Genomic DNA, 27,567 nt, shown 5'->3' with positions numbered 1-27,567 from the left:
TTCTCATGTCTGTAGGGAGCAGCATATGATGGGAACCATTATCCTTTAAGGCGTCCATCTCAGTTCTGGAGACATAAGAGCATTTAGAAAGACTGTATGTTTACCCAGATTAACTAAACAAATATGAATACAACAAAGCCAACCTATTTTGAAGTAAATCTGGTGGCAATAATGTTGTTGAAACATCACTTATGACTAAACTTTCCCTTGCCATCCAACTAGGAAAACTGCATTTGAAATCTACCCTCTGCCTGCAGTGGTGCTGCTAAATAAATGAGTCACCCATGAACTACAGGGCAGTAAATACATCCACCAACACATAATAAAGCAAAGCAGAGTGAAGTTCCAGTACTTTCAGGTGTCACTAGAATCGTATGATGTATTTATAGCTAGCTTCACAGGTTTTCCTATTTTTTATTATTTCTTTTTATAGTGTACTCCTACATTTTGGCTTTCTTGGCTTTCCTCATTTTGCCTAATGCCCAGTGGTTTGCAGCAAAGGAATGTTGGTAGGCAGAACACAGGACAACTCCCCATCAGAGGGACAATACACAGAAGCTCTCTGTTTCTCCTGTTTATGGACTACCTTGGCATTTTCTATCTCTGGCCAGGGCAGTTAGAAGTAATGCTAGTCTCCTTTGAACATCCCCTGCACCTAAGCTGATACCTCTGTATGTGAGGAAGGACTGGTGGCAGACTGAGTAAGGGAAAGGATCAGCGGTTTTTTTTAGAGCTCAGTAATTTGTTGTCCATTGAGGACTGCCTCCCACAGCAACCCAAGAGGTAGGTGCCCAGCATGAACAGGGGCTTGAATTTGGAGAAGAGCCTGTTGGACTGTTAAAGGGGAATTACGAGCTGAAGGATGCTACCACAGTTTAGTCAACAAAGAAACAACCTCTTCTGTTTTCTTCTCTTTTCAGGGCAAATAGTTGCAGGAAAGGGGCAAGGCAACAATCCATGCAGTTCCCCTGCTCTTTCCTCTAGAATTCCACTTCCTAAATCACATTTATTTTCCACACAAATTAATGAATTTTCCCCCACTGCCTTCTGGAGAAACAGCATTGAGTCCTCAATGTTTAGACCTGTAGGACTTGTAGTCCCTTTGACTGATTCTGTAATGTGTGATGCATTCTGTCCTTTTTGTAATGCTGTAGCCAGAGGAAAAAAAAAAAGTAAAATGATGGGAGGCAGATCTTTGTTGCTTTGCTGCATTGCTAATAACTAGCTGGGTCTGAAACTTATTCAGATTTCCTGTATTTTACAAATAAGCTACTCAGTGATGTGTATTTCATATACGTCCTTCCCCCTTTCCCCTAAATCAGGCTCCCTACAGTTTAACTGCACAATAAATATTTCAAAGTACTTTGACTGTGGACTAAAAGAAAATCAAGGCTTCTGTGGAGATGAACTCAAGGGTACCGACTCATGGGTCAGCAGAAGAGTGTTATGCAAGGTTGTATTCCTCTTCTTCTCCCAGATAGGAGCAGGGGGCTTCTTCCCCACGAACACAGGATCCTTCTGATCATCCCACCACATATATGGCTTCAGTTTCCTAAAAAACCCTCAGTGCCAGGAATATCTGTCTTGCATGGATAAACTGCTTTGTGCCCTGTGTATGGCAGTGCAAATTTTCTGTCCAGCAGGCACCTGCACCATAGGTTACTCGGTCCTGTCTCCAGCCCCATTGTGAGAAAAGCTGATATTCACACTTTAAGACTAGAATATGGCCACCAAATCAAACATTTATACTAACAGCATGTCCCATTTAGGATGGAGAGTCTTGGTGTCTGTTCTGTTCAGTTCCCACGTCTATCAGTTACTCAGTGGCTTAACATGACTGAGCCTCTGTCTCCTTATCTGCAGAATGGCGAAGTAATACCTAAAGCTGTTGAATGGCTTAATTAATAAAAGATTTTAAAGCACTCTGATATTCTTAGGTGGCAAGTACTGGATAAAAAAGTAATATTCTTGCATTCCACAAACATTGATTAAACCCAGCAAAACACCAAAACATTTCTGACTGCTCTAGCCCCTGATTTGGATCACTTATACTATAATGTAAGTTACTAAAAAGTAAATTAAAAGCATATCAGGCTGAGCTAGAAGTATTAGTTCTGCAACTCGGGCTGATCATTACAAGTTACTGATGTGTTGTACCAAATTGAGATCAAGGACCGAAAACATTGCACCTCTGCATTAGGGAAATACTTGAGTCAAACAGCAGGTTTCTGAGGCAGATGTGTGCACACCTACAAACATGGATCTAGAGGGGAAAACAAGAAAACTTACAGTCATAAACAGTTTATTCCGGTTAGTATGAATAAATGAAGGAGAGGGAGGCAGTGCAATGCAAAGTGAATCCTGGGGCTGGTTGTCTCCTTTTCCAAAGCTCCTTATAGACTCTCTGAGTGATCCTGTGTAAGTCACTTCGCTGCTGGTGCCTGGCATACCAGGTGTGGCTGGGTATTTTTGCCATGCAAATTGATAGACAACAAATTTACTAGATAATGTATTTATTTATTAATTTATGGGCTGCAAACTGGCTCCATCCCTTACGCGCCGAGGATTAAGTGCAGATACTCCTCTTGGGACTCAGCCTATTGTTGCAGGAGCATTAAAAAAAAAAAAAATCTCTACGAATCATAAGAAGTTTTAAAGAGTGCGGTCACCCCCGGTTCTCCCTTTGCTCCTGAGCAGCTGCGGCCGCAGGACGGGCAGTGGGACGGGCCGGGGGGACGGCGTGTCTCCAGAGAATCCCTCGCTGTGCCGCGTCCGAGTACCCGTGCCCGCTGCCCGCCTCCCCGGCCGGCGCCCGAGACACAGCGGGACGGCGGCAGGAGAGGAGTTGCCCGTGGCAAGCGGGCGCGTCCCGTCCCCGCACGGACCAGGTGGGCGCCAGGGGCTGCTCGGGGCAGGCAGTCCCCGCGGCCGTGGGGGTGTACGCTGGGCTCTGGTTCCCCGGCGCGGTGCGAGGCGCTCCCCTCCGCTGGGTCGGCGCTGGGGACTCCGTTGCGGGCGGTTTCGGGATCCCGGGGTGTTCCCCCACGCTGCCCGCGGCAGTCTCGGGAGCCCGGGCTGTTGCCCGGGCCGCTACAGCCCCTCAACCCGTGCCGGGCCCGCCGGGCCGGGATCCCCGCGCAGGGACCGCACGGGCGGGTGACTGCCGGGGGCGGTGCCGCCCCCGGCCCCGCCTCCCCCCGGAGTCAGCCAGTCCCTCTGCGGAGCGCTGCCGCCGCCCTCATTGGCTGGCCGCGGCCGGGACATTTGCATGCGGCTCGCCCATTGGCGGAGCCGCTTCCCCGGCCGCCCCGGCTGCGCTTCACCTGCGCCGCCGAGTTGGCCGCACTTTCCGCCCGCGCCCGCCCCCGGCTCCGCTCGCTCCGCGCCCGCCCGCCCCGCCGCCCGGACACGGCCGCTGCTCCGCGACCCACCGACCGACCCACCGCCCGCGGAGACATGCTGTTACCCTCGTCGGCTGCACAGGGTTAATCGGCTTGAGCCCTCGGTCGCCTGGACTCGGGGGAAGAAGGATAACAATCCAGATCGCTCTGTGTGTGTGTGTGTGTGCGTGTGTATGTGTATGTGCATGTGCGCGCGCGTGTGCGTGTCCTAGCAATTCTGCATTGCAACACTTGCTAGTGGAGAAGCGACTGAAATCCCCTGGAATTGGGATAAAAAAAAAAAATCAAAATATTACCTGAGGTTTCTGGCTTATTTCTTCTTTTTCGTTTTTAATAGTCCCTCTCAGCAAAGTGAGAGGCAGGGATCGCAGGCAGGGAAAAGTCCTCAAGGACCCCGTAATCGTGGAGGAACCCGAACAGGACCCTCGCGCGGACATGTGCGGCTTTCCTGCGCACTCCTGGAGGCTCGGTACAGCCGCGGGGTTCCTGCCACAGTAGATCCAGCCTTGGGAAACGGCGCGTCTTATTCGTCTCTGTGTGGTTACTAACCTTCCCCCATCCCTCCCCTTCCCTGCTAGCACTCTCTCGCACACATACTGTCTCTTTGCCTCTTGAGCACACACGCACACCCCTAGAGCCTCGGAAGGAACTCTCCTCTCTGCTAGCATGAGTCCCCTGGCATCATGAACGTTATTCTGTCTCCTTGGCTGGAATTCAGACTGCCCGTCTGTAGGTGTCTTGTGCCTTGACCATGCACCTGAGAATAGACCCCAGCATTTGCCCGGGACGCCGCCCCGCCTGGACCCTGTGGATGTGCTCCCTCTTTTGGGGATGTATCGTCAGCTCTGTATGGAGTTCCTCTAACGTGGCTTCTTCTGCCTCCTCTTCCTCGTCTGTTTCTCAGGCTCAGTATGAGCATCACTTCCACGGCAGCAAGCACCACTCTGTGCCTATCTCTATCTACCGCTCCCCTGTCTCCCTCCGAGGAGGACACGGTGGGTTCCCACTCTTGTTTCTTTTTAACCTTTTTACAGAGCAACTCCAGCAGCAGAGGGGAAACAGGGACGATGGCTGTGACTCCGGGGGAGGGTGGGGGTTCTTCCCAGCCCCTCATATTTCTGCTGTTAGCTCCCCTCCCTATTAACCCCCACTCCTCCCCTGCCCCTTCCCGAGCAGAGCCTAGAGCTGACGACGCGACTCTTCCAGAGCCAACTTCCCGGCCGGTGTGGTCCAGCAGGACGGAGGGTGGGGGCCAGCGGGGCTGGTGCAGGTTCGGATCGCTCTGTGCCAGGCGGCAGCGCCGAACTCCTCGGGCTGGCGTAGGGGCATCTGCTCCTGTCCCGCTGGGGTCCTCCGACGAGGAATCACTAACTCCCTGGCTCGTAGCGGCTGACATGGTCCTTGAAGCACCGCGTCTTCCCTGTCAGCCACCCTCGTTGTCCCGGGCACCCCGCTGTGGGAGTGCCGGCCCGGGGCTCGGGGGTCGCCGCCGCTCCCCTGCACTACCTGCTTGCTCGCAGCCTGTCTGGGTGAGGTTGACGGGTAGCTCGGTGCGTGCAAAGGAAAAGGCGAGGTCTCCTTACTCCTGCTCCTGGCTTTCTGCATCGTGCCTGGTAGTGTCTTCCCGGGAAACCCTGGAGCAGAAAATAATAGGGAGTGGGTTTTCACTCTGGCAGCAAGGGAGAAGAGGAAGACAGTGTCTGAGAGATGCCAAGGGGGAGTGAGAGGGGGATTGGGTAGGATGCTGCACCCTACCCCTGAAATGCTGAGCAATGCTCAACAGCTGGGCCAGCACAGCTCCTTGCCCAGCTCTCCTGAGTCTGCCCAGCCTGAGAGGAGTTGGCCCAGGCCTGGCTGACATGGAGGCTCTCTCTCATCTCCACCTTCTTCTCTTTGTCCTGTGTGCCTTAGCTTCTGCTTTCAGCCACATCAGCTGGGAAAGGCAGGCAGGCGAAGGCCACTTCCTTTTCCTGCAGGACTGCAGGTCAGAGTCAGTTCTGGCCTTCCATCATAGGGGCATTCAGGTACAGAATCATATCTGTGCGGGATCAGAAGAAGAGCCAGTGTCAGAAATAAGGCACAGGAATACTTGAAAAGAAAGGGAAAGGGAAAGAGCTCTGGGACAGTTGGTTGAAATGCCGCATGACATGGCTGCAGCAGGCACTTTGAGGGTGTGTTGGCAGGGCTGCATCAGGGCTACAGGGATATTGAAACCTGGAGTGTCACAGATAAGTGCTCGGATGACCAGCCGAGCAGTCTGAAGAGTTCAAATGGCACAGCGATGAATGGACCTCCAATTAAGTCTATAGGTACATTGACAGAGTTGTAGAAGGAGCTCAGTATTGCAGGTCTGAGCCGAGGCGCATTGGAGAGGGAAGGACTCAGGAACAAAGCCAGGAGGCGGATGCTGCATGTCACAACTGAGCACCAGTAGAGCAGGGCTGCGCTAGCTGGAGGTACTTTGGCAGAGTTGCTGGAGGGCATTGGAAGAGGGTGATAGGAGGCTATGCAATGGAGGTGTCTGTGCTCTGGCAGAGCAGGAAGGGGGGGCCCAGGGCACTGCAGAATAGCACCGTGCTGTAAAGGCAAGGACTCGGGACCGAAATGGCACTGGGCAAAATGGGTTGAGCTGGAGGTGTGCAGCCAGTTCTGCACACACAAGTGGCGCTATCCTTTCAGCCTGTCAATCTCCCACTTCTACCCCCAAGTTCACATCCACCCTAAAATGCAAGAGAAACATTCAGGTCCCATATGGGAAGGGAACCAATGCCGTGCAAGACATCAAGACCATCTGTTAAGCACCACCCATGTGAAACTCAGTTATGGGTTATTAATCACTAGCAGCAGGAGTCCTGTTATTTGCAGCAATAATTGAGGACCATGTGAGGGAGTCCCTGTTGTGCTAAGAAATATGAGGGATCAACCAGTCCCTGCCCCAAATGGTTTCTAACAGCCCATCTTCTGTAGCTGAGTGCTCTTATGATGGAAGGGAATAGCAAAGTCCGGTTCATAGCTCACTTGAGAGGAAAGGAGAGAAGGATGTCACAAAATGTGATACTGCTTTGACAGGCAGTATTCTGTGGGAGAGTCCCCAGTCTGTTTCCTGGTCAAGAAAGGATAGTTCTTTTCTCTTTGATGACTTTTGCATCTGCCCTCAAAGTCCAGCAAACCCTCATTTAAGAGCCACGAGAAAAGCTGTTATCAGCTTCAGTGAGAAACTGGCATTTTTTGGTGTCCTCATTGCAGAAAGGAATCAAGGGAAATAGCTTGGGAAGCTCAGGCTGGTACATAAGCCAGTCTGAGTTGTTTGTTTTTTTTCCCTTTCCTAATCATGCCATGTAGCAAAGCTGGCATGAAAACCCCCTTTGGCCATGAGTAAGGGGGTGGGGGGGATGGACAAAAAGAAGAGATTGAGAGAGAGAGGAAAAAGAGACCAGCTGGTCTTGTAAACACATGCATGGTTTATTGTTGTGTTTTCTTTCACTGTTGCACAACAGAGTTCCTTGGAATTTGGATTTGTAACAGTGTTGAGGAGTCAATCCCAGGCAGGCTGTGTACTCACTGTGTTTCCTGAGATTTTGATTTATTTTTTTTTTTTGCTAGAGAGAAATAAATAATTCATTCTGACTCCTGCCCTACTTGGTGGCTACATTATAATTCTGGTTTTGGAAGGAACCAGATCAGATTGTGACCACCCTGCTGTGTTGTCTTCCAGCCCTGCAGTGCTGACCACTGGGACTCAGTCTTGTATTTAAACATATTTTCCTTTTTTCTTCTGCATCCCAATGGATTTCAATCTGTTTGAAGAAGCAAATTAGTATCTAGCACGGAAATGTCTCACAAGGCACGAGCACTTGTTTGGAGTGTGTTTAGTGCTCCTTTAAAATCAGTGGAAAACCTTCTTGTGGCTTACCTTGAACAGGACCAGGCGCAGATCTGACAGTTGTTACAGTGCTGGTGTTATGAGAGTTAATTCTGAAATCACCGAGCTGGTGCTTTCCGGTAGTTGAGCTGCAACCTGCAAATGTAAAACTTGGCACAGTGCATGTTCTGAAGGAGAAAGTCTTTCTAATAGGTTTACCTCCCTGTCAGCAGGGGAGTGAGCCTGGGCAGGTAGGGGACTTCAGCAAGGCAGAACAAATCTTTTTTCCATGTGAGAACCTTCCTAGACTGTCAGAATCTTTATTCTCAAATAATCAGAAGGGAAAGCTATGGTTCCTCTTTGTTTCACTAGGGGCTTATGGGAGAGAGGAAGGAACAAAGTTGGGCTGTGTTTATTGAAAGTTCACATGTGATGAATCCTCCTGCCTACCCTTAGCTATTTAGCACCCTGCTGGGTCAGCTGCTTTACCAGAGCCTGCAGCAGTGACTTCACAGCCCCTCTTTCCACGTCCTCAATTGCCTCAGCTGATGAATAATGCATGCCTTTGGTTGACAGATAAAATGAAGAGATTTGTGCATGTTTTGTCTTATTGATGAATTAATTAATTTGGTTTCTCTTTTTCTCCTCCAGCTGTTTTTTCTGTGGCCCTCCTTAATGGATGGGGAGCAGGGATGCACAGAGGCGACATGTGATGCCTGGTGCAGATTACCCCTGCCTGCAGCTATAGGAGTGATGGTGGGCACAGGGTAGTTTCTCCTGGTTTTTGCTTTGGGGGGCCTAGGTTTGCTGATGCTGTTGCACAAGTCACAGCAAAACGTGAAGGTCTGTCATGAGGACTGACAGTGAACAATCACCAGATCTTGTAGGTATAACTCTCAGACCTCAGTTGATTCTTACAAGTTCTGTCCTTTATATGAAGCATTTCCTTCTCTTATATCTTTTTTTCAAATCAGCAAATAAGAGTGAATGCTTGGACAGATCAAGAGATTGTTTCCATAATATAGGCAGGTATTCTGCAAACCAATGTCAAAGATTGCCAAACACAGCTTTAACAGTGTACCCTCTTTATAATATGTATGTCCTCCAGTGTGACCTGTTCCTCATCTCAAGATTCTGTGTTCTTACAATCCTGCCTTTTCTTTGAAATAGAAAACTAATTCCCTGTCCTTGGCACTGCCCATTCCCCAGTACAAAGCAGGACCTTCCCTGTTCCCCCCTCATCAGGAGATTACTTTGAGCAAAGGTTGGTAGCTTTAACAAAAGGGGAAAAAATTGCTCTATACAGAGCAGTCAGTGATCCAGTAAAATGAACTTCATTCAGAGATGAAATTAAGTTTACAATTAAATTCTACAAAGGTGAAAAGCTAGAAATCTGCCTACTTTCTGTGGCTTGCCTCTATTCACCTACCAACAATGAAGCTGAATTTTTTGACAAAGACTACTGCTTCTGTATGCCTGAATGTTTACGTTCCCTTCCTCAGAGACATTAACAATGATTAATTATTTTTAAAATAAGGCAGAATCTGCTTAAATTGTCTCAAGCTGGCTATCCAGAAATCTAAGCATCCAAACTCACAAGTCCTTTGTAGTCTTAAATGATCAGACCTGGGCTTTACCCTCTCTGTGCTTTCTTCGTCTTCTGAGAAAGTAACAGTTTTCAGTTGTTGAACACAGGAAAAATCTGGTGTGCACAAAGGCTGTTTCCGCAAAATGAGGTTGCTGGTTGACTTATCCTTTACATACTTTTATATGAAACAATTTCTGATTAGTGCTTTGACTTCTCATTCAGTGCACAGTGTTAACTATTCCCAACTTGCAATAGTTTGCATTGATCTGCAAAACTGACGTTTAAGTCTGTTCACCTGGTACTTGTTCTGAGGAGATCCCAGCGATCTTAGATCTGGAACATGAGAAACTTAATGCTGTTGTTGAACCCTGTCAGTCTGATTTAATATGCGTCTCTGTGCTCTTTGAAACACTGCTCAGACCTGTATTGCTGAAGGTGCAGTCTCTTAAGACGTTTAAAAAAGCCCTCTTCTGAAAGCTACTTTGCACTTGCTCAGTATCTCATAGCACATTTTGCAAAAGTAGGAATGATAATCCTGAGTCAGAATTAGATCAGGGCTTTCTTCTGCCTTATATTTCCTTTGCAATTTATTGTGGAGAGAGGTTTCTACTTTTGGGTAATACAGCTCTGACTTTTCAAGCAACTGCCACATTCTGCTGCAAAGGTGACTGCATTTCAAAGACAGATGAAGGATCCTGCTGTATGCTTTGTATAGGCATTGAAGTTGTAAAGAATATTGGGTTATGTGATACCAGCTATATAGTCCAAATACTGCAGAATGAGAATGTTACCTTTTATAATATTTCTACATTTAAAAATGTAAGATTTTTTTTTTTTTAACAATGCTGACCGGTTTTGCTTGTTTTCTTTTTCCTCCTCTTCTATTGCCATGGCATGAAAAGAAATGCTTGAACATTTTTTTCACCTAGGTGAGGTGTGCAGCCCTGGTACACCCGTGTGCTTTGAGATCTCTGGCAGGAAGCCATAGAAATTAATGAAACCCCGGTAGTCCTTTGGGGCTTTAGATGTCAGAGAACCTTGAAAGAGCAGCCTGCAGGACAAGCAAGATACCTTCAAGTTCTGAACATAGATCCCAGTAGTGTTTTCCGTTATGGCTTTAAAGCCTGGACGGGCTCTAGAGCCAAATCCCAGCATTGGTGTTTCTGAAGGAGCAGGAGAGCATTTTGCCAGAGAGCTGGCTATGCCGAGTTCCAGGCAGCTACTGGAGCCAGGGACCTGCGGTTCACCAGGGCTCCCTACCACTCTCGTATATTACTTGTCTTGTATTTTGTGTGTGTGTGTTGGTTTTGCACATTAAAACATAACTACTTATACTTCTGAGTGACTTTCCCCCAAACTATGAATTTAAAGTAGTTCTGACACTCTCTTTTAGAATTTGAATATAATTATATGTTTTAGGTGTAAATTGTGGTTTTTGCTACATAAGAAACTAATGGAAATGATCTGCCTGTTCTTGCCATTTACAGATTGTATCCTTTATGTCTAGAGATGTATATTTAGGCTGGTTTTCTGTATGGTGTATTAAGATGGAAATGAAGTTGATGTGATGTAGTTGATGTAGTGGTTAAAAACATGAATAGTGGGCTGATAAAGGACATTGCTAAATTGATCCAGTGCTTAGGTTTACTTTATTATCTCTTAGTTTTACACCTTTTTCCATTCTTGATGATGGAGAACAGGAGAGTAGGAAGTATTTTACAGTCTATAGAGGGCCTTGTGTCTGCAGAAGATTGAGGGACAGGGTGAATGAATCAGAAAGATGTAAAAATATTGCTATAAAAAGACTCTTTGCTTATTCTGTGACTACCACGTGGTAGAGAATGAGGGAAGACTTTGTTTGCTAGAAGGCTCAGAACAGTATCCTCAGTTTAGTCAAAAGGCCAAGCTCCATTTAATAACTGCAGAGAGAATCTGTTTCCATGCTATCCTTGGAACATGGTTTGAAATTTAGGATAAATTCATCATATTAAGCAGATTATTGGAAGATTACTAATCTACATTAGGCAGATCAAATTATTGGAAGGTGAGGGGAGTTGAAGTTTGTTTTTTTTTCCCAAAGTTTGATCTCTATCATCACACTGCATGACATCAACTGATTGTTTGGACATGTTTGGTGAACCCTTTGATTCCTTACTCAACTGCTGCACTGCCCAGTGGTGGTTTTCATGAGCACAGATACTAATAGCAAATGGGATAGCATCAGGCTGGTGACCTGTCACTAATGGGGTTCCACAGGGCTCCATCTTAGGCCCTGTGCTCTTCAGCATCTTCATAAATGATTGGACACAGGACTGAAAGGGATACTAAGCAAGTTTGCAGATAACACAAAACTGGAGGAGCTGTTGACTCCCTTGAGGGCAGGAAGGCCCTGAAGAGAGAATTTGACAAATTAGAGGACTGGGCAATCACCAACTATATGCAGTTCAACAAGGGCAGTGCCAGATTCTGCACCTGGGATGTGGCAACCCTGGATGTACAGAGACTGGTGAATAAGATGGTGGAAAGCAGCAGTGCCATGGAAAGGGACCTGGGGGTCCTGACTGAGGGCAAGTTAAACATGAGTCAGCAGTGCCCTGGCAGCCAGAAGGGGCAACTGTGTCCTGGGGAGCATCAAGCAAAGCATCACAAGCTGGTCAAGGAAGAGGATTGTCGCACTCTGCTCTGTACTGGGGTGGCCTCACCTTGAATATTGTGTGCAGTTTTGGGCACTGCAATATAAGAAAGATACTCAGTTGTTAGAGAGTGTCCAAAGGAGGGCAACAAAGATGGTGAAGGGCCTGGAGGGGAAGCCATATGAGGAGCAGCTGAGGTCACTTGGTCTGTTTAAGCCTGCAGAAGAGGAGACTGAGGGGACACCTCATTGCAGTCTAAAACTTCCTTGTGAGAGGAAGAAGAGGGGCAGTCACTGATCTCTTCTCTGTGGTGGCCAGTGACAGAACCCGAGGGAATGGTCTAAAGTTATGTCCTGGGGGGCTTAGGTCAGATATTAGAAAAAGGTTCTTCACACAGAGGGTAGTTGGGCACTGGAACAGGCTCTCCAGGGAAGTGGTCACAGCACCAGGCCTGACAGAGTTCAAGATGATACTCTTGGTCCTCCGCAGGGCTAAAAGTTGGACTGAATGATCCTTGTGGGTCTCTTCCAACTCGGTATATTCTGTGATTCTGTGAAAAGCAGCAGAGTATGGAAATTCACCAAATAATGTTGGGAAGGCAATTACAAGATGGTTAAAAGAGAGAACACACAGTAGATACAGTAGACCTGAAATCATTGAAGAAATGCAAGTGTTTTAGAAGAAAAGAACTAAAAAACAAAAAAACTAACAAAAAAACCCAAAAAACCACAAAAAAACCCCCAAACAAAAACAAAACCCTGATTCATTTTGATTTGATTATTATGCTAACTGGACTATATATAGAAAATGGGTTCTACCAACGTCTCCACTTGGCTGTGTATTCTGGAAAGATTCTCACTGTCTGATTTAACACTTAGGAATCCCTGTATTTATTAAATTAAGAACTTCATCTTTTGTAACTTCCTAGAGTTTTTGGGATCATCTGAGAAAGTGTCACTCCAAAGACTATTGGAACTTGCAGTTCTATAGACACATTTTCTGACCTACAAGCACTATGGGTCTTCTAGTATCTGATAAGATGAAAGTGGAAATAGTAGGTAGAAACCTAACTTTTTTCTCTTTCCTTTGTTTGTTCTTTATTTACTTGTCTAATGGTAACTTTTCTTACATCCTGATTATGCTACTGATAATTATGATGTTCTGGGCTTTCACAAAAGAGTTTTTCATTCACAGAAGAGTTTGTCATTCACTGGTGTTCACTGAGTGTAGTGTTTAGGAATGTTGATGGCCTGGAAAGGACCTAGAGTAATCCTAAGTTTATGTAGCCTACATTTAGTCATCTGCTTCCATAACCTCTCTGTAGGATTACTGGAGGACCCCTACTCCCCCAATATCATCTTTTCTTTGCAATTTAGTAATAAATGATAAAACTGTTCCAGGTTTCCATGATCTTGCTCCCCTGTGTGCAGTCCAGCATATTTCTGTCAGTGTAAGTTTGGAAGATACTGATGGCTTTGAATGCCTTTTCAGTTTTTATTATCTCACCATGGAGCCTACTCTCCTTCCTGTCCCCTCATGCATTTAGAGGCAATTCATTAGAGCCAAAGAAAAGGCAAAGAAATTAATTTTTTCTTGAGAAATTTATTCAACGCCTTGTAGAGGCTTGAGGAAGAGAAACAGAGTGAGAATTTTTACTATCTTCTTTTCTAACTATTTTTTTTTCTATGGAGAATGTGGAGAAAAAAGGGTCTGTGCCCTACAAACATCCCTTCACCTGGTAAATTATTTTTCTGACACTAGGCACTGTGAACATGCCAAGATTGCAGTAGGTTGGAACGGAATAAGGTGGTTGCCTGCCCTTCAGAATTGATGTGTATTGGCTTACTATAAAAAGTGTATGTCTTGTAGTTGAATATCAGGGTGGCAAATTCTGCTCAGATGAATGCCAGTGGTATATATCAAAGCTTATTTCATTTCAGGTAATTGTTATTCCAGACAGGTTAGTCTCTACTTAACAAGCCATATACTTGGGCTATGTTTCCTGGCCCAGTCATTAGGAAAATATACACTGGCAAAATGAGCAGCCTCCCCTGCTTGGCTAATTAATACTTGATAACTGTTATAAGTTAGTATAAGAATTTAGACAACTTAATTCCAATTAAACATTGATAAATTTATTAAGCAAGCGATAATAAAGCAAAACAGCGCTGGGTGGCCTGGAGGGCAAGTGCCCTGCCGAAGCACACACCGAAATGTAGTAAATGTTCCTTTTTATACATTTCCAAGTCCCGAGGTTTTAATGCAGCTGCGTTGAGGCTTGAGTTTGTAGCTCATTCTTAAGTGGTCATCTGGTATTTGTCAGAGATGAAAGGTGCAGTTTCTTATCAGTTGTAAATTTTACTGATACTTGTTTGCTTAGCAAGATGTCTGCAATTATTTTTACTGATACTTGCTTGATTAACAGGATGTCCATGAAACTTATCTTGTTGAATTATAACAAAAGTTCCTTATTCCCTCATACACGTAAGATTTTATGAACAAAGTTAACCCTTCTATTACAATAACTGCTTTAAAAATGGTCAAAATCTGAGCCTTTCGTGTATTCCTTGTTGAGAAATTTTGTCACTGATGTCAGTGAAGCCCTATTCTAGTTTTCAATGAGCTGAAGAGGTTTTTCCTCAGCAGCATCATGGAATAGAAATGAGGACAAGAACTCCCAAACATTTTCCCTAGCCCTGCTACTAGCTTTAAAGGATGGTAAATCATACATTTGCAGATGATTCAGTTTCTCTATGACTTTATGCAAAAATATGATCAGATTTTAAAGTCTTGTTAGATCCTGACATAAACCATATGAAAGGAAAAGAACTGTATTGTTACTGTTCTTTCCTAACATACTGGAAAGGTATTTTCAAATTTCTACCAGAATATTTGCTCCTTGTAATTTGGGGAATATCATAGTACTACAGCTCCTGCTATTCTTTTTGGATGAAGTCCTGGGAATTCATCCCTGTAATGTCCTTGGAAGGACTGGTGACTTTTTAGGAAGCAAGCTGCAAGGAGATACTGATCCTCATCCCGTGAATACATTGTCAGAAACATGGGGGATGCCTGGGCTGAGTGGTTAAATGCAGTGGGTTTTTTTCAGTTATTTCTTTCTGAGACTGAGTTTCTACTGCTGATGGCTGTTTCATTTACTGTTCAAGGAGCATTATGGGAATGCAATTCTCTTTGCTGTTTTCAGAAATCTTGGGGGATTTTTTAGACCAGTGACCCAAATTTCTGACTCTGTCCCCCCAACCTCTACTTTCAGTGTCCCCTTTCACTCTCTTCTCCTTCTGTCACAAGATAGATCTTGTCTGCAACTCTTCAATCAATTCATTTAACCAAAAAGTGTGAACAAAATTATCAAGGTGATTTCAGTTGGCAAAAGAAAGAAGAGGGGAGGGAGAGAAGAGGAGGAAGGTGGAAATTAAGCTGACATATAAATTAATTGTCATTCTTTCTTTCTCTTTGATCAGAAGCAAAGGAGGGAAGGATTATCAGAAGAACTATTAAAGACCCAAGTAGTTCTCAAGAAAAGACACAGGCAACTTGAAGCTAGAGGAAAAAATACACTAAATAAACAAGAGAGGAAGGAGCAGGATCAGAGCTCAGCAATAGGACTGCCCTGTTAGCTCCTCTTGATCTGAGCTGGGGTATTTCAAGGTGCTCTGCAGAAGGGTGTAGATCTGCATCTTTTCTACCAGAGCCCCATGTTGCTGATGTTTGGTTTACAGTGGTCTTTTAGCTTAATTTTTTTACCTTGGACCTAGACTTCAAAGTATTCCATATGTTTTTATGAGTTTGGTTACTGTGATGATTTAAACACCCATTTAGCTTTTTTTTTTCCTTTTTTTTCCTTTTTTCTTCCTTTGTTTTTTTTCTTTTCTTTTACCTTTTTTTTTTTTTTTTTTATATACCATTACCTCTGTTCTTGGAAGACCTTAATTCATTTAGCTTATCTCCTGTTGGTCTAAAGAGCCAAGGCACTTTTTCTGTGGAGGGGGAAAGGGTGGATTCTGTTGCTGCTGGGCATGGAGAGAGCTGTGCAATGCTTTGTGTTACTAAGAAGGTCACTAGGACAGGTCCAGGTAAAGGCTGGGCTGTACATCAGTCTGCAGTTGTGCCTCGGGGTGTATGGTTGCCCTGTCTCTGCTCCCCTGTTACACAACAGGAGACTAAGAGGAGCAGTTTGTTCAAATGCAGTGTCTGAATAGTGGGCATTTTTGTCAGGGCACCCTTGCATGTGTATATAAGGATATGTGTAGTATTTCTCCTCAGGGAAACTTATTTCACTTCAGAAGCAGTATCTGGTTTTAACATTTCTGCTGAGGCTTAGGATTATGCCTAATTCATGTCCATAGGGGAGCTGAGTTCAAATTCAGGAAAGGGCTAGGGGCTGTGTGTGGAGACTATTTCCCTCTGAATACTATGTAAAGACAAAGCAGTCATATCTGCAGGAGCTCTTTGTTTCTTTTTTTATCCCATTTCACTGCTTGAGTGACCATTCTACATCAACCCTTTTCTATAACCTTTCTGGGTTCCTGGATTCAAGGGCACCTTCTAGAGAGGATGACTCAGTCCCTAGCCTTCATATAGCTGAACTTGACTGTATTTACAGAAATCCTAGTTAGTCAAGAAGTTTAAAATATAACAACAAAGTCCTTGATATGTTATGATAATGCAATGTCATCATTTTGTGGTGCAGGGCTAATGATTTCTAATTATTTATAAAATAAATTATTTAGAAATAAAATAAGTATTAAAAATAATTAATGTTACTTACAGAACTTACTCAAAAAACCTAAAAACGAAATGGTGACTCTTTCAAAAGACGAGATTTCTGTTATCTTTGTTTTTTTACATCACCATTACTTTGCATGTCTTCGTATGGCTTACAGAAAAATAGTTGTCATTCATGGACAAGACTGTACTATTAGAAAATCATTTGGAGTCTTAAAGTCTACCGTTTTGTAGGCTACAGTCTCACAGTAGCAAAGATTCAGGAACTAAAAAAGATTTTTGGTTCAAATTACAGTTGAGTCATGGACTCTCTCAGTAATCTCTGAGGACAAGGCTTGGAAAATGTGTGAGTGAATGTAGAAATTCACTGATAGAGAAATCCTGCATTAGAGTTGAGGTAAACAAGGGACTAAACTGTCCCAGAATGCTGAGTTGCAGATAAACTCACAGTACAATCAATGATATGTCAGCACTAATTTTAGTTAGATGTTGATACACAATTTGAAGAGACATATCCAAGCTGAAGGAAGAAATTAATCACAGAAGATTATAAGAATTTCCATACACAGTGGTCCATCTGGTCTGGTATTCTGTCTCTTGACTGTGGCTAGTGCCAGATGCTACAGATGGATGCAAATAACCTCTTTGATATGTTTAATTGTATATCCCAAGGGAGGGTTGTTTTTTTTCCTTGACCTCACAAATGTTGATCACCTTGTACTGTAAAGAACTGAGAAGGAGACTCATTGCAGTTTTATCCTGATTTTAATAATTTCATATGCCATTCTTTATTAGTAAGTCTGTTTCTTAAACTAACTTTTTGCTTAGCTATTATTACATTTCTATCTCAAAGCATTTTATGTAGCTTTTCAGAGCATCACAGCACTGATAGAGGGCAAGAAACCAATTTTTGTTTTTCTTATCCTAGGATGAGAAAATGGGACATGGAGAGGGGAAGCAGTTTGCTGAGTCAGAAACTGTCACCACATTTAAACAGCCGGAGTTATGCTGTCCCTGGGTTTACTGCTTTCTGTCATTTCACTCCAGGTTATCAGAGTGTCTAATTGGAGGCACCTAACAGGCTTTGGAGGTAAATGGAATTTAGGTTATCTGAATGTGGCTTTGCACAAAGTCAAACCTGACAGTACAACCTGGCACTGGTGGCATCCGTTCCAGTGCACTTTTCATACTGCTCTTGCTTGGTGGCATGGCTGTGTTTCTGACTAGGATTTTTTTGCTGAAATACATACACAGGGAAAAGAGGCACGTGCATCGCTACTTTGACACTACTGAGAAGCATTGACCATCATGATTAATCCATTCATGTACTCTGAGTCTCATGTGTCTCAAATACTTATTTCTTTTTCTCAAAAATTTATGATTTGTGGGTAGATTGTTGGTACAGTGCCTGTGCATTGGATCTTCCTGAAATAATTGGCTCACTGCACTTCCATTATAACATTGACCTGTGCATAAACACCGAAAAACTGGATTTCCAGAAATGCCAGACACATGTACGCAACTCTTCAGCTTCCTGAGAAGGAATTTCCAGGTAGAAAAATAAGACATAGTTGGGGAAATGTGTGCATATGGCAGCAATACCTCTTTTTCTTCTTAATAGCAACTCACATCATGGACTTCTGACAACTTGAAATATGGTATGTACGTGTGTGAGAGAGACTATGCATTGCTTTACAGAAAATCGGTTTTTGTTTGCATTTGTGTCTAGTAATAACAACCTCAGCCATGTTAACTGCTGCCAGAAATGTTTTTACTTCTGCCTCTAAACTTTATAGACATTAAACCTGTTGTGCCCAGTGTCAAACAACAGCTTCTGTGTACTCACAGTGTTTCAGTAACAGTCCATGGTGCATAGAAGTAAGTCCTTTCTATTCAGTATTTTTATCTAAACTAATGTAAGCCTTCCAGAGAACAGCTTTCAGATAAGACTATCCCACAGGGAAAGAAGCAGAGTAGTCTAAGCAAGGAACATGGAAACAACAACTTGTGGGTATGGGTCATGGTTTGACCCTGCTTTCTGCTGTCACTCAAGGCAAATCAAAGCTTCACCTCTGCATACTCTAAATTCCCAGGTGGTTATGGGGAGTTGAAATACTTGTGTATTTCCTAGGCTTGGGAGACATAACCAGTCTGATCTTACTTTCACCATTACAAACGAGAAGACATTTGGCCAAGCAGACTCTTTTGTGCTGGCACCTTGCTCTCAGCTGGCTAGAGGTTGTGTCAGTTCCCTTGCTATCACAGTCTGTGCCTGCATATCTAAAGAAGTAACTCTGACCTGAGGATCCCAGTTTAAGCCTCAGCTTTACATTGTGCCAACTTAAGATGAAAATCTTTATTGGTCTCTTGTATTTTTCTAGTAGTTGTCAGACTCAGTAGCAGAAAAGGGATGCTGAGGAACTTAACAGCCTAGACAGAAAGGACTTCCATTTGTTGTTGTAACCTGTGATGGGAATAGAGTACGGTACAGAGAATGAAGAGCTGTTCCATCTATTTTATTCAAGATTTCTTTTTTTTCCATTTAGGATGTGGAGAAACTTCCAAAATGCTGAAAATGTTGAGCTGGCTGTTTCAAGGAATTCAGAGAGAATCAGTCCAAGTATTGTCTTTCAACAGTTACTGCTCAATGGAGATAGATTATATCTTTTTGTGAAACATCCAAGCACCTAATGCAAAATAACAGTCATAGATCCCTTTCTCTATATACAACAACCATTGCATACACTTGCTTATGACTAAACATTATATGCAGGAATTTCAAGAGAAAACTGTTAAACTTCTATAGGAAAACTAATATCACTAAAAGATGTTCTCCCAAAACTCAGTCCTGTGCTACAATGCCTGTACCCTCAGACGACTTCTGCAACAACCTTGCCAAATTTGTCACCAGAAACAAAATTCATTTAATGAAACCAAACCACAGACAGCCTGCTTTTCATAGTTGTCGTAGTAAAACATCAATCACAATAAACATCTGAAACTCTGGGTTTAGCACATGTGGTCCAACACATGAACCAAGGTTGCAAAGTCATCCAATGCTTGCAAAAGTCCTCAGGGAAGCAAAGCTGGTGAGACCAGAAATCTGCCATGTACCATGGTGAACTCACACAGACACTCAGTAAATAGAGACATCCAGTTAATAGGGGGAGAACATTTTTCACAAATAACCACTCTAACCTATCAGCCCTGATCCTCAAGGGAGTGCTTCAAAACAGTTTCAAAGGAAGATCTTAGAAACTAAATTTTATAACTGCTAGACTCTAAAAATCAAGGGCTCAGGATAGCAATATTGATTTATTGTATGTTGTATTTCTTCAAATGTCCTGCTGCCTGTAAACTCTTCATATCCTATAGGCGATAATTAGTTCTCCCTCTGCCCCACTGAGGGAGAGAGACTATTACTATTGCTAGTACCACTCCCTATGGATCTACAGATAGCAGTAACTCTTTCTTCCAATTGAATAATTTATTAGATAACAATGTTAAATTCAGAGCTATTAGTCTAAACCTGCATGTAGTTTTGAAAGTTGCTACTATGCTTTTAAATCTGAATAGGGTTTATGTTCCTTATGCTTTCCATTTTTTGCCTTCTATACTGGTTGGTCTTCTAAAGGCAAATCTTGCTTGTTTATATTCTTTAATCATCATGGGTATAACATCATCACTACAGAAGTTTCACTCTTTGACATTTGAAGCATTTATTTATTAAGCTTTCCAAACAAAACATATTTTTAATTAAACTTGTAACCTTATTGTTAAATGCCTAAACTTGTTTAAAACCGAATATAGAACAATCCCTATAAATAGTTTACTTCTGATGAATTACCCTTCAGTAGAAAATTCTCAACCAATTCTAGTCATAAAAAGATATGGACTCAAATGCAAACAAAAACTCACGTCTATGCCATTAGAACCATTCTGAAAACCCGGGTTACATGAGCATTAATCCATTTGGAAGGCTCCCAAAATAGTTGCTGTTATTTCTTCTGTACTTGATACAGTGTGGCTTGAACAGCAGGAGGAATGAGAAATATTTCTGGACCTTAGCTGTAGGTAACTAGGGCTCTGGAAGTACATATTCTAAACCATGCTGCTTCTGACATTTTTAAGCTTGAAACTGAATGTTTGTTGTATTATGACTCTGTAGCTGGGATTTTAAGTGAAGAGGAATTTTTAAATTGAAATAGGTGTCTGTGAGATTCTGAGAAAAAGCCTTCAAAGATGATGGAGCAGTTTCATACATCAGTTAAAAGGTCATGGTATTCTTTTAACTACCACTGTGAAATGAACACAGTGCATACCAAGCTGTAGTTTTGAACTTGTTAATGTGTCATTGACTCTGTTATCAAGAGATTTCTATGTGAGCCTCTGCACTACTTCTGCACCAAAAAATTTTAGTCCTGTAACCTGCTACTGGAGAAAGCCTGAAAACTTTTGCCTGAATCCCACCCTCATTGCTAGGTGCCCATGTTTTCTGTGTGTTTAAAGGTAAATAAATGTAATGCCCAAACAAGTCAGTGTTTAGGCAGTACATTGTTTAGGATAAACAATCTGATATGTTAATGCCATGCATTACAATACCTTGTTCAGGCACACGTAATGAAGTGACATTTGCATGATTGAATACTCCTTGCATGTCTCTACTCATTGTGGATTTTCATACCTAAACTAGATGTTTTAAAATTTGTTTCTCAGTGGCATTTCTGAAATGGAATACATAATTTTGGTGAGATCACAGATGTATGGGACAACATTTTGTCTTCATTTTGCAAGATTTCTATGTCTTACTTACCGAACTGTTTCCTGCTGACATCGTTGATACATAGCTGTGTTTGTGAATCCAGAGGAGAGCAGGCTCTGAGAATCTGTTTGTGTATCTTGCATGTTCTGGTTTTATAAGTGTAGCCAATACTGCAGTTTCCTCCTATGTGTAAGAATTGTGATAGTGATCCAGCTCTGTAAAGCATTTTGAGATGCATAGTAGCTTTCAATTATGTAAAAGTTGAGTATTGTTGTAAGTGCATACATAAAAAAATTTCTGTATGTCTGCATATTCACAGTATATTTAGAGTGGAGTATATTTAGAGTATGATTTTAATCTTAATTTACCTGCCTTAAAATAATTTATACCAGAATCTTAAACCTTTTTGTTTTGTGGTTGTTGGCCTAGGTATTTGGGGGCATTTTTAAAGGGCATATTCATTAACAGCATGATCTTATCCAATTCCTCATTTAATCTATATTGAGCTGCCTAGATGTTATTCATATTCCCCTACCACCAGCAAGTCAAGGTCTTGGGGAAACAGACTTGATGCATTCTGTTTATCCCTGATAGTTCATCATCTAAGATAAGCCAGGGTTGTCTGCAAACTGCAATCTCATCAGCCAGGCTCAGATAGCATCTCACTTGACTTTTTTGCTTATTCCATTAGCACTACTGTCCTGGAGATTTGGGATGCTCGGCTTTACCATGCTGGCAAGAGCAAATGATTAACTGGGGATTGAAATTTAGCCATCATTGGCTCCATTTAACATGAAAAACCTTTTAGTTGTTACACTGAAGCTGTGCAAGGCTGTGCTCCCAGAGAGCATTTAAACAAGAGGGAGAGCTGTGCACCATTACACTTTAAAAAGATTGTAATTCATGTCTCGAAAAAGGATTTACTTTTCTCCTTTTCTGTTGTTGATTTCATGTGCACCTATTCACTAGCACTTACGTTTTAGGAGTAAAAGGCAAGTAGGATCTCTAATTCCTATTCATTGGACTTTCTGCTCACAGTTTAAATAGCTCTGGGTAGAGACCCAAGCAGTTACCGCTGATGTGTTCATGGAGCAGCAGTGCTTCTATGCATGTGGTCAGGACCACTTAGCATTCTGTATCTCTTCCTGCAAAATGTGCCCAAATAAAGCAGTTAATTCAGAGAGTCCTTAAGCTGTATAGTTCATAATTTGTACATTAAATTGTGGACAAGTAAGTAGTTAGCCCTCTAGGAACACTGGTTCATAGGTTTGTAGGTAGGTAGGCTGGTAGACTGTGGAAAATTCTGTGTTGTGATGAAATGGAATGAATGCCAGCCTCATTTCATTACTTGCATTTGCAGAGGAGAGAGGAGAGGGACAGAGTTAACTGCCTGCCTTTCCGAAGAGCTGGGCTGGGAAATGTTTTTCAACTTACCCTTTTAATATAGAGATTTTGATGCCTTTTCTGTTTAATAGGGTTCAGAATGGATTTGGTTTTTATGTTCTAAGGGGTTTTACAAAGTATAACCATTTTGATAACAGTTTCAATAACATTTTAATAATAGAATTAACATCTTAAATGTTGTAAAAATGAAAAAATGTTGAAAAGTGAAATATTGCAGTTTTTAAAACACTATTTTTCAATTTAAGAAGTCTTTAGTTCTAAAACATTAAATCAACTGTATTATCTGAGAAAATCTGCACCAGAGCACAGCCAAAGGAAGCAGAGACTGGGAGGGGAGGAGAGACAGCATAGTCCTTCATGTCTAACCATGATGAACATCCCTTGCGTGGGAAAAATGCTTGTCTTAGAGAAGCATATCTTTAGATGATGGTCAGTAGCTTTTACAGGTGTGACAGGAAAAAGAAGACACTAAGCTGATTGAGTTGAATAACCTTGTGTTTATTCCTGACGTAATATGGAAGCATTTTACTCCTTTGCCTCTTAATAAGCTTGCTTGCTTATTAAATTTTCCCAAACCAGCAGAAATCCCCAAAGGCTGTTGACCACAGTCAACTCTGTTTTTAGACATAACCACAGCTATGCCAGATTTTCAGGGGAGACCAAACCTTTGGATTACTTCTATTGCTGTCAATAGAATGCTGTCAATGACACAGCTGAGAATTCCCAAAGGTTCTCTAGTCTGGTTTGTTAGTGTATGCCAGTGCTTAGTCTAATGGAAAAAAATTGAAAAGCTGCACTCTACAGTGGTGGGCAATGCATAGGTCTTGCCTGTGGTGTATGGTTTGTGATGGGATCTGAGGAGGATGCTACTGCTGCTGTTCTTCATTCTTCATTTCAGGCTGCAAACCCTAGTCTTTCACAGAATGGAAATCATCTTTTTAACTGGCTTCAGTTAGGAGAGAGAGTTCTATACAAAAAGTTGTATAAGGTACCTTCACAGATATCCAGCACTGTCTGTTTCTGAGCTGTTATATGTTTAAATATGAAAGGATTTTTCTCCTCATCTAACAGCCAGGCAAAGTACCTCTCGACTGTAGTTTCCTCTAAATCCAATTTTGGACACTTCTGTCTAAAAAATTCTGTGGATTGAAATACTTTATGGATGAAAGTTCTGATTTTCCCAAGGTTAAATAATGTGTTCATGAACTAGTGCAATGTGCACAGGAAAAAGCAAAAACGTGTATTACATACAGCTGAACTATGCTTTAAGTTCAGATACAGCGGAAGAATACTTGGTTCTCATCCTAGGTCTGCTGTGCTGTCTTTAAGAGCAATCTTCCACGTTTGCATTGATACCAGTAATAGCAGAATGTGGACCAGTTACCTTGCAGATAAAAAAAAAAAAATGAAGGTAGATAGTTGACTTTTGAAAGCCTACCTATTATTTTTATCCTGCTTTCTCTGGGGACTTTGTGCCTGACACAGAAGTGTGGCAGCAGAGCAAGGCATATTCTGGGGCAGAAGGTGGGTGGTTGGCAGGAGAAGGGTGATCAGCAGGGGCAGATGGGTCCCACAGTGCCTCTCTGTCTCAGCCAGGATCATTTTAGCAAGCGTGTGTGTGTGTTGTGTGTGTGTGTGTGTGTGTGTGTGTATGGGCGTGAGCACGTTCGGGAACTTATACATTCATTAGGCTGAAGGTCCAAACAGGTGAGGTGAAAGCCCCTTTCTCTTTTCGTTCATGTTGACTCTGGTGTTAATATTTTAAGATACACAGGTAACTTCTCAGCAGGTATCAGTGTATTGACTCATTCTACTCAGTGACTATAGCAGAGCTATGGCAGCTTATACCCAGTGGGGATCTGCCCCCTCCCCTCTGTTTTTTTATCTGCTTCAGGTGTCTTAAAAAAAAAGAAAGAGAGAAGGTAACAGATTGCATATGATCTAATTTCTTCCCTGGTCTATCCGGTGTGTCAGTCTTTCCGTGTCAAAATCCAAGGAAAGCTGTGACTTGGAAAAATAATACATTCAGTACGTTGTGCTACACCAAAACTCCAAGCAGTTTGTCCCTGGCCCCAAATCTTAATATGAAATCTTGCTTTGTAACTCAGGAGAGGACAAGATCAAAGGACAGTTATCATTTTCCTTGCAGACCTGAAGAAATATTGCATTTATGGATGAATCACAAAGGAGCAGGAGATCTGGAGTTGTTAAGCATCAATATTAATTATACAAAATCTATCAAATTCTATTTTTAACTGTGTGGTGTTTCCTTATCCCTCTGGTGGAGGACCAAGAAGGTGGTTCAGCATGTTGTTGGGGAGGCTGTGCTGTACAGTGGCCACTGACAATGCAATATGATGGGTTTTTTGCTCTGAATAAGTAACTTGCTGTTTCAAGGCTTATCCCCAGAAATGAGGATAAAACATAGAAGGTATAGGAGCACATCTTCCCAAAACTTACTAGAGCAGATTGCAGCTAATAGTGTTGTTGTGGCTATAGTGGTTTTAGTGTGTAAATGAAGCAAGGTTAGTAAATCATTGATAAACCTGATATATAGCAGACTAATTTTTTAACCTGAATAAGATTTTGTGTCTGATATCTTTCCTGTGTATTCCAGCTGCATCAGTTGTCCTACTAGACTACATCAATTCCCTCTTACAGAAGGATTTGCCTTTTCACCACAGGGTATGACACTGGCTACTGTCATAGACACGTACTGGTCTATGTGGACCTAGATTTCATCTGGAATGGCAGTTTCAGCATTTCAGTGCTGAGCACACTGTTCTCGGGCCTAAGGGCTGGTTGTTACTTGTGGAGATATTTTTGACGTTGGACGTGCAACTGGGAATCCTCATCATTCATTGTCACTGATGATGTCTAGTGTTAATCCTCATTTTTGGCTATGTCCCAGTTGTGTTATTTTTATCCCGACTCTTTAAATTCTTCCTGCAAGCTTACTTGGATACCGACTTTTTCCCCGTCTCTTGACCTGTGCTCTTTCATCGTGCTTTTGAGAACTGCTCATCAGCTTTTAGGGCCCACAGCAGAGGCAGTCACACCCCAGGGCAAGGCAGGGAGAGCAGAATTAGACCACCAGTGAATGCTTTTGCTGCTTCTGTTAAGTAATATGGTTTGGACTCAGACCTAGTAGTGAAGCAAGGTGGTATAACTGAATAAGCAAAGGCTTTCTGAAGATAGTGCCCTATTCACCCTACCATTCAAGGAACAGAGCAAGATTGCTCTAAGGTTGAGAATTAGTGAGAAAATTCTCTTTTTTCTCTTTTAGTCTTCCAGGTAGCAAATAAAACTGGCACACATGAAGGAAAGCTTTTAGGGAGGTGTCAAGTGTGGGAATGCAGTCTGCTGGATAATACTCTGTACTTGGGCTTTGGGATTAGAGATACCACTGCCAACTTTTTAATGCAGTAGCTAAAACTCTCAGGTTTAAAAGATTAATACCATTTATTTGCTTCATTTGCTTCCGCCCCCAAATCTGCACCCCAACAAAGCAAAAGTTTTCTAATCAGCATGTAGCTCCTGCTGTGCTAGATGGCTTTATTTTTTTTTTTACCCATTTTTTTCCTACATTGAAAAAACCTAAGAAGGAAAAAAATGGGTAAGGAAAGCTGAAGCTCAGTTAAGAGGGATTTGTACATGTTTTTATAATTGATTTAACTCTTTATTTCAAGTGCCTCTCAATTACTTTTCTGCTAGCACCCCAAGGGTAGCAGTAATTTTTTTTCTGCAGCAGAGCTAATGCAGTGTTTTCTTTAGGGTTACAGAGCACAACATGAGATGAGAAAGCGAGAATTCTTGTAAGGCTGCAGGGCTTGGAGACACAGAAGAGGGAAGGAAGGGGCTGTTCCTCACCTGCCCTGAGGCAGCTCAGAGCTATGGAGCAGAGATGCAGGGATGCAGCTCAGAGCTATGGAGCAGAGAGCAGCGGATGGCAAGAAGCTCCTGTCTTTACAGTCACCCCTGGAATCTGCTCTAATTCTGCCAGAGACCAGTTTAGCCCTATATCATCAGTATTTCCCACATATTTTAAATGTGACAAAAAGGAGTGTTAACACAGAGTTTAACGTATTTCTAAATGGGCCTGGCATGCTTCTAATTAATTTTCCATACCAGATGAAAAATTTTTCTCCTATGTGGTATTTGAACAAGTCACATATTTAACTGCTGAGGGATTTTCCTTTGTTTTCTGCACATTCAGCTGGCAGTCCTTTAGTAATGGTATCATGGCATGAAGATTTGCAAGACTTAGGTCAAGCAGTGAAGTTTATTTGGTACTTCAAAATTACATATGGTTAGGTAAGTGACTCGCATTTTACTATCTGATGAGTGGTAGGTTAAAATCCTTATTCATATCTCCAGTTACAGAGCAGAAATACATGAGCATACAAAGAGTTACAATAGTGTAGCTGTAAGCAAGTACAAGTGCGATAAATTATTATTTGCAATTTCACTGCTGTTTACATGTCTGTAGCCAGCTAAAAGTATCCTACTGAAATAGGACAATACCATTAATTCATTTAATTTAAAAGTGAGTTTCATAAGGAAACTAAATATCATGACAGTACTGAGGCCTAGAGAAAAGAAGCATCTCATCTCGTCAGGTGCACAAAACAATTCTATTGCAGAACAAGTGGAATTCAGGAGCTACAGTGTATCTCAGGTTTACTAAACCAAGCCATATATAGGTGGTAGCAGTGGCAGCATCCTCCTGTTATAGTTCCATCTATTTTTGGATTTATACCTTTAGTCCCAAATGGAGTAACTTGAGCACTTGGGGAATGGTAACCAACTTTAATATCCTGATGATACATTTCCTAGACAACTACATTGATCGGTACTCTAGAAGTACCTAGTAGATAGAGAAACTTTACTATATCTCATTTCTGTTACACCAAGAGCTTGGCTGACAAGATCTACCTAATAACAAAAAAGCGTGTGACAGATCATTTTGAGGAACAAGCTCCATGCACAGAGAGCTTGAGAAGTACCATTCTGTGACCTCTACATTGTAAGTCTGAGACCAAAAATATGGGGGACAAGTATGCTGCTCTTTGATTAGCAAGGTCAGAGTATTGTAAGTTTTTTAAATGGATGGGACATTTTCCACACTGAAGGTGTCCTATACCGTGGCAATACACTGATGTGGACGTCAC

The 27,567-nt window shown here is 42.5% G+C and overlaps 1 protein-coding gene across 15 annotated transcripts in view; it reads left to right on the top strand.

Moving 5' to 3' along the window:
* NRXN3 (neurexin 3) overlaps positions 1 to 27,567 on the top strand; it is a 996,573-nt gene that overhangs the window by 629,299 nt on the left and 339,707 nt on the right. For 3 of the 15 annotated variants that reach the window (XM_050335883.1, XM_050335878.1, XM_050335882.1), the window contains exon 1: positions 3,313 to 4,396. The exons of 9 other annotated variants lie outside the window; for them this stretch is intronic. In XM_050335883.1, the coding sequence (XP_050191840.1) occupies positions 4,153 to 4,396 (244 nt within the window). In that variant the 5' untranslated portion in view covers positions 3,313 to 4,152. Of the gene's footprint in view, positions 1 to 3,312; positions 4,397 to 27,567 lie in introns of those variants that run through there. 3 more of the 15 variants (XM_050335885.1, XM_050335879.1, XM_050335884.1) reach the window with 2 other exon arrangements.

The sequence above is a fragment of the Myiozetetes cayanensis genome, unplaced genomic scaffold, assembly GCF_022539395.1.
Source record: "Myiozetetes cayanensis isolate MyiCay16 unplaced genomic scaffold, myiCay2020 scf6-25, whole genome shotgun sequence".
Taxonomy (NCBI): Eukaryota; Metazoa; Chordata; class Aves; order Passeriformes; family Tyrannidae; genus Myiozetetes; species Myiozetetes cayanensis.
This window is presented reverse-complemented; position numbering and strand designations above follow the sequence as displayed.